The 16,802-nt window shown below is 42.8% G+C and overlaps 1 protein-coding gene and 1 long non-coding RNA gene across 6 annotated transcripts in view; one reads left to right on the top strand and one right to left on the bottom strand.

Moving 5' to 3' along the window:
• LOC144579838 (uncharacterized) overlaps window positions 1-4,097 on the bottom strand; it is a 55,686-nt gene extending 51,589 nt beyond the window's left edge. Inside the window, exon 1 of the long non-coding RNA XR_013528282.1 lies at window positions 942-4,097. This is a non-coding gene — a long non-coding RNA (uncharacterized LOC144579838). The remainder of the gene's footprint in view (window positions 1-941) is intronic.
• A 58-nt stretch (window positions 4,098-4,155) lies between these two features.
• ZBTB10 (zinc finger and BTB domain containing 10) overlaps window positions 4,156-16,802 on the top strand; it is a 52,215-nt gene continuing 39,568 nt past the window's right edge. For all 5 annotated transcript variants that reach the window (XM_078353635.1, XM_078353637.1, XM_078353636.1 and 2 more), the window contains exon 1: window positions 4,156-5,684. In XM_078353635.1, coding sequence (XP_078209761.1) covers window positions 4,713-5,684 — 972 coding nt within the window. In that variant the 5' untranslated portion in view covers window positions 4,156-4,712. The remainder of the gene's footprint in view (window positions 5,685-16,802) is intronic.

Here is a 16,802-nt window from a genome sequence, read left to right as displayed (position 1 = left end):
AGGCTGGAGTGCAATGGGGCGATCTCGGCTCACCGCTACCTCTGCCTCCTGGGTTCAGGCAATTCTCCTGCCTCAGCCTCCTGAGTAGCTGGGATTATAAGCACGTGCCACCATGCCCAGCTAATTTTTTGTATTTTTAATAGAGATGGGGTTTCACCATGTTGACCAGGATGGTCTTGATCTCTTGACCTCGTGATCTACCTGCCTCAGCCTCCCAAAGTGCTGGGATTACAGGCGTGAGCCACCACGCCCGGCCAACCTACAACTGTTTTATGTGGGGTAAGGTGAAATTAGGGAACAAATTGGTTGGGGATGCCCCATTCTTAAGGGGTTCCCCTGGTAAGCATAAGGGGGAATTTCCTTGAATATGGTAGTACCCTAACAATAAGTATAGGAGTTAGAGGGGGAGAACACATCCCTGCTTGTTGGAGACTGGAAGGGCTTGGGGAATTCCTAAAAACTCCATTCACAGCATAGGAGATCCCCTTCTGTTACTCAAAGTTCCCTTCTTACGGAGTATCATGAGATATTTGTGATTACTATCCCTTTGAGCTTTGTTTCTGAGTTTAGAGGAAGACAATTGAACACATACGTATATATATATATATACACACACACACACACACACACACACACACACACACTGGCATACATACTCAATCACACACACTGATACTATTTGTAAGTTCAGTGGTCCTAGAATTTAAGTCATTTATTTGTAACACTTGAATCTAGAGTCATTCATTCCTAATTAGTCCATGTTTAAACATAACTTCAGACAGAAGACAATGTGGATTTTATAAAACATAAGGTAAGATATATGTTTGAGAAAAAGGTAGTTCTGACACAACACAATTACGAATTTAAACGTTTTTGGTTGACTCTGGCACTACTAGAAAGCAAAAATATTAACATAAACTTATATAGTGCCTATTACGTACCAGGGATACGACATGAGAAGCAGCAAAGATTTGAATTCAACAGATTTGGAATGAAAGCAGGCTTTAGAATTGAAATAAAAATTCTTAAGTCCATTTTTCACTTCCCATCACCTTTTTCCTAGGTAAGTAATTAACTTCAGTAACTCTTCCCTCTTTTTGGGGGGTGGAGGCTGTAGTGGTTAAAATATAATACATGTATTTATTTTCAAAATGCCTAGAATTAAAAAAACATGCATTAAAAACAAATGGCATTCTTCCATATGTGGCACATATTATATACAGCCATACTAGGCAGAGGTCTTATTTCTTAAGGGTACAAATTAGGTCAAGATCACAGACTCTGTCTTAAAACTTCCCAGCAACTAAAATAAAGCAGGACAAAACAAAAACAAACAAACAAACAAACAAACAAACACCCTACAACTACACCCACCTGAGGAACTGTATCAGAATTTCAAGCTCTTGATCACTGGTGGCCTAGCGACAATATGTTTACTACTGGAAAAATAACTCAAAAACAAAATCCTTTTGTAAAAGGCCAGTAGTATTCTTTACATTAAAATTACATTTAATCTGTAAAATAGAACCAATGTTTTTTGTTTGATATACAACACTGCTCATTTACACAGGTATTAAAATTACCTGTGTAAAGTTAATCAAGTGAATGTTGCTTTGAAAAAACCCATACAATCAATATATGAGTCTGGATGTAGATTTATGTGTTTAGTTCACTTAAAAAATATGAAGACAGTTGGGTGCGGTGGCTCACGCCTGTAATCCCAGCACTTTGGGAGGCCGAGGCGGGTGGATCACAAGGTCGAGAGATCGAGACCATCCTGGTCAACATGGTGAAACCCCGTCTCTACTAAAAATACAAAAAAAAATTAGCTGGGCATGGTGGCGCATGCCTGTAATCCCAGCTACCCAGGAGGCTGAGGCAGGAGAATTGCCTGAACCCAGGAGGCGGAGGTTGCGGTGAGCCGAGATCGAGCCATTGCACTCCAGCCTGGGTAACAAGAGTGAAACTCCGTCTCAAAAAAAAAAAAAAAAATGAAGACAAATGGTATTTTATAATACGTTTGAGAAGACTCATTTATTTAAATATTTAGATTTTTTTTTAACTTTTTTTTTTTTTTTTTTTTTTAAAAGATGGGATTTCACCATGATGGCCAGGCTGGTCTTGAACTCCTGACCTCAGGTGATCCACCTACCTCGGCCTCCCAAAGTGCTAGGATTACAGGCGTGAGCCACCACGTCCAGCCAATATTTAGTTATTTTTAAAAGACTAGTCAAGCGGAAGTGGGGAAAGAGTGGTACAAAGGGTAACCAACTGTGAATAACCGGTTGAGAAAATTTACTACCTCGGGACCAGCCAAAGCTTGCTTTTTAAAGTAACCTTAAAAAACACAACATATTCTACATTATACAAAGCTTTACATATTGCTCTTAGTTTGGAAATCTAAAAAATTTTTTTTTTTTTTTTTTTTTTTTGAGACGGAGTTTCGCTCTTGTTACCCCGGCTGGAGTGCAATGGCGCGATCTCGGCTCACCGCAACCTCCGCCTCCTGGGTTCAGGCAATTCTCCTGCCTCAGCCTCCTGAGTAGCTGGGATTACAGGCACGCGCCACCGTGCCCAGCTAATTTTTTGTATTTTTAGTAGAGACGGGGTTTCACCATGTTGACCGGGATGGTCTCGATCTCTTGACCTCGTGATCCACCCGCCTCGGCCTCCCAAATTGAAGAGAACAAGAATCATAACTAGAGGGTCTAAAAATTGTAACACCTGCTCTTTATAAAACATATATAACCTGCTCTTTATAAAACATATATAACTTTATTTACACTAATATATTATGTAGGAGGTTCAAGCCTCTAACATAAACCTTCCCATTAGATAGATAATCTATAACCCTAAAGAGTTCATGTATATTTCTCATTTTATGCACATATGTATTATTAATTTAAAAATTTGCCCTGCCATATATTCGTTTCTGGTGAATAATTATCTCGAGCATTTTATTAGTTTGTGATTCAACTTCTAATATATGTTACTTAAGAGTAAAAGGCCCCTCCACAACTTTCCATAACTTCAAAGCATCTTTTTTTAACCTGAAATAGGCTTAAACTCTAAAGTCAGGAGATGAGTCTAAACACTTTAGTATTTGCTAAATTTAGCATATCAAAATTTTTTTCAAGGAGTATAAGGGCCTTAAATTGGAAAAAACTACTATATTTGTGGGACTTCATTTCCAGTTCGTTCTGCTGGAATCAATCTGAATTCCATGTAATGTAAACAGTCCGAAAAAAATCTTAAAAACGAACTGTTGTCTTTAAACACATAATCTTCGGAGCCGCTCACAGCATCCGTAGAAGCAGACTCCTCCCCGCTCCCGGGGAAAACCCTGCCTAATATTTATAACGTTATGACATACTGTAATACTCACAAGGTGGTTGTAGAAGTATAAACATGACTGGAGTTATCTGATTGGCTGCTGGTGATGTAACACCCATGTCAATACTTCCCAGTGAACGCACGTGTTCGACCTTTTATTTAAATTTCCATTTCATCACAGCAATAAGACACTCGGGGCGGTGCATTTTCTGTGAAATGATTATTGCCCTGGGCCCGAGGTGCTGCCTCGCACAATGCATCAGAGGAGGTGGTGTCCGTGGTCGTAACCTCCTCGCGTGTAAGGCAACGCCTGGTCCAGTCTTTGTGAAGGAACAAAATAAGTTCACTTCCTTGGGCACCGACACCCACCCTCAGCAAATGACAAGGCTGGAGCGCAGCTCCCACCGCACAGTTATTTGCAAAGTCCCAGGTGAACTCGTGGCGAGAGAAGGAAATGCGCGTCCCGGGCGCGGGTAGGTGCGTGTGGGCAGCGGGGAGGCGGCCAGATCCTGACACTCGCCAGCTGTTTGTCCTCCGCGTAGCCCGGCCCCGGCCGCACACACCCGCCCCCTCCCTGAGACCCCCAGCCCGCCGCCCGGCCTTTTGTCCCCCGCCCCTCGGCCGACTTCCTTCCCTGCGGCCGCACCCCCGCCCCCAGGCCGGAGGCGCGGCCCAACCCCTTTCCCGGTCCCCTGGCGCCCCCACCCCACCCCAGCCCAGCCCCAAGCCCAGCCCCCCTCCCCCAGCCCGCCCCCACCCTTTCCCCCTCCAGCGGTTACTGCTACCCCGGTGCATTGTGGGCGCACGGTCCGTTGTTCATTTGCCATTCGACCTCCGCCAGGGCCTGGTCGGACGGAAACGCTCCGCCGGCTTTATTGTCGCTTCGTTATGTGGCGGAGCCGAGCAGCTTAGCGTGCCTCTCAGCGCCTGCGAAGCCGGCGGCAGCGTCGGAACTCGGCGCGCGGAGGAAGGATATCTGTGTGGAGGGTCGGTGTGTGCGCGCGGCTTTAAAGAGGGGGCAGCGAAGGGTCTCCCCGCACTCCGCCGCTCAACTTCGAAGGCCTCGCGCGCCCCCGGCTAGCTCCTCACCTCTCCGCCGCCCGCCCCCTTCTCCGCGCGGGACGCTGCCCATAGCGCGGCGGGGCGGGGGTGGAGAACGAGAGAGCGGCCGGAGGCGGCGGCCCGGCAGCGGTAGCGGACGCGTGCGGCAGCCCCGGGAGCGAGCGCGAGCCGGGCTGCCGGGCGGGAGGGCGAGGCCGAGCCCCGCGAGACCGGAACGCCGGGGCGGGGGCGAGACGAAGGGGGAGCCGCGGGGAGCGCGCGGGACGCGGCCCGAGGCCGTGCGCGAGCCGGGGCACCGGGCGGCGGCGGCGCGCGCCATGTCGTTCAGTGAAATGAACCGCAGGACGCTGGCGTTCCGAGGAGGCGGGTTGGTCACCGCCAGCGGCAGCGGCTCCACGAACAATAACGCTGGCGGGGAGGCCTCAGCTTGGCCTCCGCAGCCGCAGCCGAGACAACCCCCGCCGCCAGCGCCGCCCGCGCTTCAGCAGCCTAATGGGCGGGGGGCCGACGAGGAAGTGGAATTGGAGGGCCTGGAGCCCCAAGACCTGGAGGCCTCTGCTGGGGCGGCCGCCGGCGTCGCCGAGGAAGCCAAGGAGTTGCTCCCCCAAGACGCGGGCGGCCCCACCTCTCTGGGCGGCGGTGGCGCTGGGGGCCCCCTGCTAGCGGAAAGGAACCGTCGGACTCTGGCCTTCCGAGGAGGCGGCGGCGGCGGGGGTCTCGGCAACAATGGCAGTATACGCGGCCGCCCGGGGACCTCGGCGTGGCCCCTGAGGCATTTCAATGGGCGAGGGCCGGCTGCTGTAGATCTGGAGCTGGACACGCTGGAGAGGAAGGAGTTGATGCAGGACGGCGCGTCCCTGAGCGACAGCACCGAGGACGAGGAGGAGGGGGCGAGCCTGGGCGACGGCAGCGGGGCGGAAGGCGGCAGCTGCAGCAGCAGCAGGCGGTCGGGCGGCGATGGCGGGGACGAAGTGGAGGGCAGCGGTATGGGAGCTGGCGAAGGAGAGACTGTCCAGCACTTCCCGCTCGCGCGGCCCAAGTCTCTAATGCAGAAGCTTCAGTCCTCCTTCCAGGCCTCCTGGCTCAAGGACTTTCCCTGGCTGCGCTATTCCAGGGATACTGGCCTTATGTCTTGCGGCTGGTGCCAAAAGACCCCTGCAGATGGGGGAAGCGTGGACCTTCCCCAAGTGGGGCATGATGAGCTTTCGCGAGGGACCCGCAACTACAAGAAAACCCTTCTCCTGAGGCACCACGTTTCTAACGAGCACAAACTCAACGCCAACGCCCAGGTACGGTACATCCTGGCCCTACTTTCTTGAGATCTTAGTAGGGAAAGATTTATCATTCCCTCCCCCCCCCCAAAAAAATCTCAAAACCATTTTCCTGCGTGAAGACTTCGTTCCAGTTGAAAGGTGCGGGGAGCTTACGCGCGGGGGCTTAGAAAACCTGGGAACGAGTTTTGAAAAGTTCTGTGTGTGTTGTGGGGGGAAGGGGATGGAATGACAATTGTCTTATCGTAGCGCTGGATATTCCTTTTTTATGACTCAGATTTCTTTGCTTATCAGATTGAATCAAAAAGAAAGTGAGGTTGAAGGTTTTAACCTAAAAGCCTGACTTGCGGTAACGAATTTTATTAGCTGTGATTTTAAAGAAGCTGCTCTGTGCTTATAGCCGTTTAGTGTGCTGGTCGAAGGGGCAACTCTTTGAAGAGTGGATTAAACAGTTTTCCATTACTTTTAAGGCTACCCCTTTCAGGAAAACGTCCAGCCGAAAAAATTGAGAGTATGAGATCAAGATAATGTGAAATAAAAGAGCAGTATGTAAATGTAGCGAATGCTATTTGGAGCGTCTTGCTCTTGTGAAGAATTTAATTTTACTAAATTAACCTCTATTGAACTTTCTTTCCAAAGCCTGGTTTTGGTAAATCATTGTAGTTTTTACTTGTTTTCTTTTACTCAGATTTTTGCACTGATTTTTTTTATACTGTTCCTTTTCAAAAAGTTTTTCAAATGCAGTTTACCAGTAAGCACTTTTAAATTTAGCACTAGAAATATTTAGTGTGAAGTTATTTGTATCAAGTAGTGGATTTAGATTAGTAGGGAGTTTATTTACCAAACACCATGAAAGTGCTTACAAAACAAGTAAGTTGTACGTTAGTTCTTAGTCCTTGTTTTAACATTTCCAGTCCAAAGATAGTAAGCATTACTATTTACAGATGTTGATCGGTTCTCCCTTTTTGACTTTAGGGCAACCTATGGCGGTGGATGGAATTCATTCTTTTGTATTGGTAGCCAGCTAGTCGTTGATCTTATAAAGTTAGCTCTCGGATGGTAGTCTGTTGATTGGAATGATTCTGCCGTTCAGCATGCTTACTCTGGAGTTAATTAGGCACACCAGTAACCTCACAGACACAGCACCCCAGTTTCTCAGAAGTTAGGGCTTTAACTTTAAAGCACAGGGTGATTTCCTCCGCCCCCGGCCGCCCCCCCCCGCCCCGGCCGCCCTCCGCGTCCCTGTGGACTTTAAGTAGTAGGGTTGTTGTTGTTTTGCACACATTTTAGTTGCCTAAGCCCTAGAAGGAAGGTCACTTAAATATGTAAGGCCCAGAAAGGTTAAGTAAATTGTTCTAAGTCTTCAGAGAGTCTAGGGTGACAAAACTGAGACTAGAGCCTGTAAGGAATGTCGTAATGGAAAAAGAATGGATTTGAAGTAAGTCTGGGTTCAGATCCCAGCTTTCTGCCATTACTAGCTTTGTGAGCTTGGGCAATAGAGTGAGATAGAACTAACAGTTCCTTATCTTCGTGTGCCAAACACATTTATTTTGCAAAGTATTTTTGTTCCTATTTTACAAAAGAGGAATCTAAAGCCTTAAAGGGTTAAGTAACATTCCTGAAGTTATCTAGCAAGATGATGGAGATTTGAGAGAATTGTGAAAATGGAAGTTTAATTTTCCAAATAGGGCTAGGTTGTTTACTTAGAAAATTTTAAATGGAATGAATGTAAGAAAATTTAAGAATCTGCTGCGGACCAGTCACTCCTTATCACCGTAGTCTCTCCCTGTAGGCAGATTTGAATGGGAATGCAAATTATAATTAGCTCCTTAAGTGAACCTGAAATCAGAAGAAAGGGGATTAGTTGGATAACGATGTAGCCTCAGCTTGGGTGTATTCTCCTCTGGGCATATATCTGCATCTTGAAATTCCTAGGAAAAACCTTTCTAAACTTGACCTGAACTGTGACTCTTTTCCTCTTCACTTCTTTAAATTTCTCCGTCAGTGCAATCTGCAGGCCATCTCCTTTGGGACATTCTATACGATACACATATATTAAGGACTACAGTTTTAGTAAGTCCTGTGAGTCCTGAGGTTATATGTTAGTCACCTTGATTGGATTTTGGGTGTTTGCACTTTGAATTGATGCTATTCATTTCTTAGTTTCATTATAACTAATCTTGAGGGGATATCTTTTTATCAACGCCAGGTACCACCTATATGTATCTCTTTGTCTTAACATGAGTGACAGGTTCCAAGTCTGCTTTATTCCTTTGGTCAGAGTACAATCATTTTTTTCGTTCTTCTGCAGTGTCCAATTACCTGTAGGAGGCAGTATAACACAACATGTAATGTAAGCGCCTACTTGGGCTTAAGGTCAGGGGACTCTGCTCTTAAATCTCTACTTTTTGGGAAAGCAAATTAGTTAACTTCTAGTTTCCTTATGTATGCAAAGTATATGTGCCAGCAAATAACCACTTAGTGCCATTATTATCATAATTACCTTTTTATTTTGTTTTGTTTTGTTTTGAGACAGTGACTCTGTTGCCCAGGCTGGAGTGCAGTGGTGTGATCAAGGCTCACCGCAGCCTCCTGGGCTCAGGCATCTTCCCGAGTAGCTAGAATTACAGGTGTGTGCCACCATGCCTGGCTATTTAAACAAAATTTTTTGTTGGGTGTGGGGGTTTCTGTTACCCAGGCTGGTCTCAAGCATCTGGGCTCAAGGACTCTCCCACCTTGACCTCCTAAATGCTGGGATTACACGAGTAAATGGTGGAGCCTGGCCATTATTATTTATTTTGGTCACCAATCAATTCTCCTATTTATACCTTCAGAGATTTTGTGGCCATCAGGTTCTTTGAACATTCCGAGCCTATTTCTCATACATGCAATTTTTCTCAGCTTCGCAAAGACAGTCTTGAATATCTTGTCTTAAAAACATAAAAATGAGAGGTCTAGAATTCTTAGGCAAGAAATCAGTTTGAGGCTAGGAGTACTCAACTATTTTCCCCATTATTTCTCTCTTAGAGAGTCCCATTTCTGAGAGGAATTTGACCATATCTTAACACAGTCATGTACTGCATAATGAGGGTGGAGTGCATATATGATAATTGTCCCATACGATTATAGTGGAGCTGAAAAATTACTAACACCTAGTGATACTGTAAAGTTGTAGCACACTTTGTTTTTTAAAATTCATTGTAGCTTAAGTGTACAGTGCTCATAAAGTCTACGGCAGTGTATAGTAATGTCTCAGGCCTTTCATTCACTGACACACCCAGAGCAGCTTCCAGTTCATACTGAGTGCCCTGTAAGGTGTACCATATTTTTACTTTACTTTTTTCATGTTTAGATAGATAGATAGACATGCTTCTGTGTTAGAATTGCCTGAAGTATTCATTACAGTAACAGAGTATACAGGTTTGTAGCCTGGGAGCAATAGTCCTGACCATATAACCTAGGTGTGTAGGAGGTTATACCATCTAGGTTTGTGTACAGTATGACATTTGCACAGTGACAAAATCGATGCATGTCTCAGATCATATCCCTGTTGTTAAGTGATGAATGGACTATGTTGTGAAAGATTACTTTTCTTAGTTTAAGAAAAGTCCCTTTTTTTGTTAATCCCTTGGTAGTTAACCGAAAATTTAATTCTTCTGTTAGTTGGACCTTGGTTATTATGGAGTTTTCATGGGAGAGTCATTTAAAACATGCTTTCCGAGTTTGTTTTGAGCCTTCTAATTCAGAGGTATTCCTGTATTATAAAGATATGAGGGAGAATTAATAGTTTTATTTTGAGTAACAATTGACTACATCGTCAGAGTCAGCTCAGTGATTACTAGCTCATTCAGTATCTGACCATTTGAACCAAAAAACTTTCAAATTACCTTAATAACAGTGATTACCACTTATTCTTGGTTTAGATCACTTTCTACCCAGTTGTGAAATTTTCATAGCCTAAATCACACATCCTGAAAACTTCCCAGGAGAAACATGCACCGAAATTTATTGTTGTAAATTTAGTTAACCTTTACAGAAATTAAATAATTTTCAGACCAGTGATCTGATTGAAATTTCCAGTTGGAATATATTGATGTCAGTAGCTGAGCAAACAGAGAATGCAAGGCAGATCTAACCAGCCTAATTTGTTTTTGGCAGAAATAAGGCCTGAAGGTTGATTGGTTGGTTGGTTGGTAAGTTGATTTTTAACACCTGAGGAGGAAAATCTGAAAGACCTTTCACCGAGGAGAAATCAATTAAGTTAGAGTTAAGCCTGTGGCCCATTGAATTCCATTGGTTATTATTTATATATTTTACATTACTTATTTATTCTTTGTGTTTTATTCAGTAACAGTTCATATCCTTTATGCTTTTCAAACTTTTGGTAGCAGTGTCTGACTACATCTTATTGTGTACCTAGGATTAGCTTTCTTTTCCATCTTAAATTTACCTGTATTAGGTTGATGCACGGCACTAGAGAGAAAAATCCATATATAAGACTTCTGCCCTCAAGGAACTTTTAGTTTGGTAAGGAGAGACAGACATGACTGAAAAGATGCAGGTATCAGGGTGGCAATATAATCAGGGTACATTGAAGATTTTTTTTCTTTTCTTTTCTTTCTTTTTTTGAGACAAGGTCTCCCTCTGTTGCCTAGGCTGGAGTGCAGTGGCACTGTCTCGGCTCACTGGAACCTTCACCTCCTGGATTCAAGCGATTCTCCTGCTGCCTCAGCCTCCTGAATAGCTAGGACTACAGCTGCACACCACCACACCTGGCTAATTTTTGCATTTTTAGTAGAGATGGGGTTTCACCTTGTTGTCCAGGATGGTCTCGATCTCCTGACCTAGTAATTCACCTGCCTTGGTTGGCCTCCCAAAGTGCTGGGGTTATAGGTGTGAGCCACCATGCCTGACCTGAAGATTAAGGAAGGGAACGATCAGTTCTACATGCAAAGGTTGGAAGAAACTTGTACAACAGACTCTTGAATTTTAATTGCATTAAAGGAATAGATGTGACCAGGGTGGGGAGGGCATTTAGTCAATGCAATTAGACTCACACCTGTTATCCCAGCACTTTGGTAGTCTGAGGCAGGCGGATCACTTGAGGTCAAGAGTTTGAGACCAGCCTGAACAACATGGTGAAATTCTGTCTACTAAAAATACAAAAATTGGCTGGGTGTCTTGGCCCACACCTGTAATCCCAGCTACTCCGGAGGTTGAGAGACGGGTTGAGAGACGGGAGAATCGCTTGAACCTGGGAGGTGCCCCACTGCCCTCCAGGCTGGGCGAGCAATGAGACTGTGCCTCAGGGGGGTTAAAAAACAGCCTGAGGGAAGTGGAGAATGGTATCTTAGAGAAGGCAGTTTGGTGCTGTACCCGATGAAAAATTAAGTTTGAATACATAGGCTTGAGGTCATAAAGGATCTCCTGTCATGCTAAAAACATTAAATTTTATTCTCTTAAAAAATGGGCAATAGGCTGGGCATGGTCGCTCACGCCTGTAATCCTAGCACTTTGAGAGGCCAAGGTGGGTGAATCACCTGAGGTCAGGAGTTCAAGACCAGCCTGGTCATCATGGTGAAACCCCATCTTTAAAAAAATAAAAAGAAAAAAAAAAAAGGGCAATAATACCAGTTTTAAGTGGGAAAGAATTATGACCAAATGTGTTTGTGTTGCTATTGAGAGGTGGGGTGTATGTGGCTTTAGAGTTTGAGGAGAGAACTGGTTGGCAGGATGTTGTAATAACCCTAATAACCATCGTCTCTCTGCTCCCTAACACTTAAAGGATTTGAATTTCTGAGGATAGTACTTAAGCTACTAGAGAGGATGCTGTCACTCAGCTATCAGAGGTGATTAGAAAACTGCAAAAGAGACCTTCTTGTCTTTTTCTCTACCAAGTATTATAATTTGTCATTGTCACTAGCATGTATTTGTTTGACATCACATTTACTATGGCCGTATCTTCCTTCTGTAAAATGAATTTGTTCTAAAATTTGGATTTGGAAGTAGAAATTACTGTTTTTGTTCCTTTGGTATATTCCAGTGGGTTGTTGCAAAGGAATAAAGATTTTGATGTTTTTAATGCTTTTAGTTTACACTTTAATGTTTGTGTCGGAAATGTCCTTTCTACTAATTAAATTATTGGAAAAGGGCTGTAATTGAGTAGGGGAGTAATACTAAGTGCTTGTTTTTGAACTGAATAGCATTTTCCTGTCATTAATGGATTGACTACAGGTGTGCTGTTTGACATTTCTATTACTTGAAACTGAAGTTAGCCTCTCCTTCTACACCCATGAAAGTATAGGAGACTGGGTGATGATCTTGTATTCTCTATAAGTTGGTGGCATTATAGAGAATACTGATGACCCTGTGATGCTCTCCCTCCACTCCTTAATTACATCTATTTTACATGCAAGTTCTGATGATTTTTAGACTCTTTTTCTAAGCTCTGCTTCACACCTCATTGATATCTCTCTTCCCTAATAAAAGTCTTTTTTTCTTGCCCTGTTAATAGTAGGTTTCCAGAGGGTATGTGACTCATACCTGTATTGCTAGCATTTTCGGAGCCAAAGCAGGAGGATTGCTTGAGCCCAGGAGTTCGAGAGCAGCCTGGGCAACACAGGGAGACTCCATCTCTACAAAACACTTAAAAAAATAAATAGCTGGGCATGGTGGCACAAACCTTGTAGTCCCAGCTACTTGGGAGGCTGAGACAGGAGGTGGATCCCTTGAATCCAGGAGGTCAAGGCTACAATTAGCCACAATCGAACCACTGTACTCCAGCTTGGGTGATAGAGTGACACAGTCTCTATCACCCAAAAAAAAGGTAGTAGTAGCTTTCCAACTGGTCACAGTATTTGCAGTCTTCATTCCCTGATAATAAATCTCCACCTTGCTGCAATAGTCATCTCTTCTGTTTGTTATTTCAAACACTGCTTCTGAGGTGAGGTGTCTATGGCAATAGTTCTAATATTTGGAAGGGGGAAGGCAGTTCATGTCTTTTTTTATTATTATTATTATTTTAAGAGATAGTCTCGTTGTGTTGACCAGGCTGGTCTTGAACTCATTGCTACCAGCTGTCCTCTCACCTTCCAAATGAGTTACATGGCCCTCTTTTATAATCTAGTCAAAATGGGTGGACATTTAACTGTGAAATGTGCCTAAGTGCATGTTTGCATTCCATAGGACTTTTTAAAAAATCACATTTAAGTTCTTTTCCAAATCTGAACTTCTGAGGATGCTATAGTTTTTTTTATTTTGTTTTTGTTTTTTAATGCTTGGATCCTTAAGCTCTGCTCAGGGCTTGTTTCTTCCAAAAAGTACGCTTTCAAAAAAAAAAAAAAAAAAAAAACTGGATTCGGTACACCTGCTTTCTGCTCTTAACAACAAGACTCTTGCCCACTAGCAGTAACTTCAAGTTAGCAACTAAAGCACTTGGGTTCCCAGTATAGATCCTGGCCAAAGTAGGCATTCATTTAATGCTTATTAAATAAATGAGTAAAGTTAGGACTTTTCAAGTGTCTTCCTTTGAGTAAAATATTTACTGTTTTGTAGCCCTTGTCTGGAAATAATGAACATCTAGTTAATAGGTTATAAGGATTTTAACTAGTGGACTCTTATCTGTGTTTTCTATGGAAGACTTTATATTGAGGTCTCATCTAGACAAGTTTTACTTAAAAGGGCATCTTCAAATAAAAAAATTCAAGATTTCATATTTAGCTCTGAATGTCTGTTTCTTTAAAATCTCCTTGTTTAGCCGGTTTAGACTAATGTCTGAGCTAATTATGTTTGCCTTTTTTGGAGAGAGGTTAGAAAAGGTCACTACATTAGAAAAGACCAGTTGTGGAAATAGTAATTTTTTTTAATATGACTTACTAGTGATATCTGATGTTGTTGGTATACTAAAAGTGGACATAGAAAGTTAAAGAAGGAACCAAAGAGGCAAAGATGCCTGGAGTTATTAGGAACCTGCTTTAAGATTTTGTGTCAGGCACTAAGAATTTATTAATTTGTTGAGTTCAGCAAATAATACTGGAAGTTTATTTTAGTGCTTTGTGCTTATTTAGCTCTTTTACCCAGATCTTCTAATAATAATCTCCTTGGAGAGTACACATACTCTTTGAAATGATTCATTTTTTCAAAAGGCATATTTATTTGAGTTTTTTTTGAAGGGCATATTTAATAGCTGCTGCAAACATACGGAGTAGTGCTTTAATCAGTGGTGAAAAAGAAATTGCTGTTGTTGGCTATAAAAGCAAGGAATTTTAATGTTCTTATACCATAGTAATTAGAAAAAAAAATGGTCAAATACTGTTTAATTTGTAGGTTGTGTAAAGTAGAAACATAATTTGGATAGGCTTTCGTCTTAGTTAAAAATTAGGACATTTGGTATGATAAAGGCAGAAAATTCAGGATGCAGTGATAGCCTAAGATGACTGCTACAGTAGGCATAGCCACCTCCTAAAATGTTTTCAACTGCTTAATATATGAACTTTAGGCAGTTCTTGACTTGTACATGTTTCCACAAATACTTCATGGATATATGCTGCCAGATAGTAGTTGAAAATTTTGTCTTTTTCAAAATTTTAATATTCTTTTACTGCAATATCTGTTAGATAGAACATTGAAACAAATGAACTTGGGTTCAGGTACAGCATGTGTAACAAAGCTTATTATTGGGTCTGCACCAGAGCAAGAGTCTTCCTCATTAGGAATTTCTGTAGCAAGCATAGGCAAATTGATAAAATTTACTCAGTTTCAAGGGAAACCAAGTAAACAATGATTCTTTTGTAGAAAGTTATACCTCACAAGTAATTGTTATAGGTGTTTTTAGTATTTTTCCTTAGATTTTTCACACAAGTCCTAAATAGTTTCATTACCCTTTGCTAAATGATTTAAGATTTCACAACATACTTTTTTCTTTTAATCAAATACTTGCAACAATCCAATACAACATACTAGTTTATTTATTTTTATATTTATTTTTAACATACTGGTTTAATACAAGAGCTTGGCCGGGAGCAATGGCTCATGCCTGTAATCCCAGCACCTTGGGAGGCCAAGGTGGATGGATCACTTGAGGTCAGGAGTTCGATCTTTACTTAAAATACAAAATTAGCCGGGCATGGTGGTGTATGCCTGTAATCCCAGCTACTCAGGAGGCTGAGGCAGGAGAATCCATTGAACCTGGGAGGCGGAGGTTGTAGTGAGCCAAGATTGTGTCACTGCACTCCAGCCTGGGCAACAAGAGCAAAACTCCATCTCAAAAAATATATATATATGCAAGAGCTTAGGTTGAATAAGTCTCATTATTACCTTACTTACTTTGTCCTGTTACCCAAAAACAAAAATAAGGGTGTTACTCATGAATGGATTTGTTTTGATTACTTGATCCGTGACTTAAGTTTTTGCAGAATTGGGTGTTTTGGTAGGAGAATATATCTAATTTAGACCGTGGAACATTATGATATGGTAGGGGGACCATGGGTGGGAGATCTTTAGCATAAGGGCGTTATGCACTTGGCACTAGAAGGGAACAGGGAGGCTGCCAAGGATCAGTTGAATTAGGAGATTTCTCTACTTTTCATGCTAGATTCTGTAGTGATCATACACTCCTGATTTGGAGGGTTTTCCACACTATTCCATTTTCACAGTGAAATAGTTGAAGCCTGTCCTGGAATCTTTTTTTTTTTTTTTTTCAGACGGGTCTCACCCAGTCTGGAGTGCAGTGTGTGATCTCAGCTCACTGCAGCCTCAGCCTCCCAGGCTCAAGTGATTCTCCAGGCTCAGCCTCCGGAGTAGTTGGGATTGCAGGCGTGAACCACTACCGCAGCTAATTTTTGTATTTTTAGTAGAGATGGAGTTTCACCATGTTGACCAGGCTGGTCTTGAATTCCTGACCTTAAAGTGATCCAGCCACCTCAGCCTCCCAAAGTGCTGGGATTACAAACATGAGCCACAATGCCTGGCCGTGTCCTGGAATATTAATATTTTGGTTCTTTCAGTTGACCTCTCATACCTGAAAGCAGCACTTAAGATTTTTAGATGGACTGGGTTAGTTTCAGAGAATTGAGATGACAATGTGTGTGGCCTCCTGTGACATGGATGCAAGTGAAGCTAACATTTTATGATTTAGCCATGCACATGATTGTATTGTCACATTTTGTGATTGTTTAGAGATCCACCATTTAAGATATTGTTTGTGAGACTTCTTTTGCTGTCCTGTCATCTCTACACCACTTTTTCTTAGCATGTCAGTCCTTTGAGCCTCTTAACACTCTAGTATGAATCTCTCCATGTTTTTCTCCATGCTTATAAAATCATAGATCATGTATGTGTGTATTTTATTATTTCATAGAAATGACCTATGTTTAACTTAATGTTTTGTGCCAAAGAATTGACCCTTGAATAAGGTCAGTTTTTCAGTTATCTTTTCTACTAGAAATGGTCTCTAAGTAGTTTTTCTCTTGGGAAAGAGATGATTACTTCAGTTGTTTAGCAAAGTGTGCCAGGCACTAATCAAGGTGCTGGAGGGATAGTCAGCTCTGCCTTGAGGGAGCTTACCCCCCCTAGCAGCCCACTATATGAGGAAAGTCATAAAATTATAACCAGTATTTGTAATACTGATTTATAGTTTAAGGAGAAGTGTCAGGGATAGTGACTTTCCAAGGACGCACAGTTACTAGCTGGTACAGACAGCATTCTGAATTCTAGATCATAACCCTAACCTTATTCTTAGGGTTATATCACATGATTTTTTTTTTTTTGAGACGTAGTTTCATTGTTGTTACCCAGACTGGAGTACAATGGCACAATCTCGGCTCACCGCAACCTCCGCCTCCTGGGTTCAAGCAATTCTCCTGCCTCAGCCTCCCAAGTAGCTGGGACTACAGGAGAGCACCACCATGCCCAGCTAATTTTTCTATTTTTAGTAGAGACAGGGTTTCACCTTGTTGACCAGGATGGTCTCGATGTCTTGACCTCGTGATCCACCCACCTTGGCCTCCCAAAGTGCTGGCATTACAGGCGTGAGCCACCACACCCAGCCGTATCACACGATGATCTTAATTGTGACACCAAGTAGAACTATAAAGAATATAATGGTATGATAAGCAAAATTTGTAAACATTAAAAATT

This window comes from Callithrix jacchus, chromosome 16 (assembly GCF_049354715.1).
Source record: "Callithrix jacchus isolate 240 chromosome 16, calJac240_pri, whole genome shotgun sequence".
NCBI lineage: Eukaryota > Metazoa > Chordata > Mammalia > Primates > Cebidae > Callithrix > Callithrix jacchus.
This window is presented reverse-complemented; position numbering and strand designations above follow the sequence as displayed.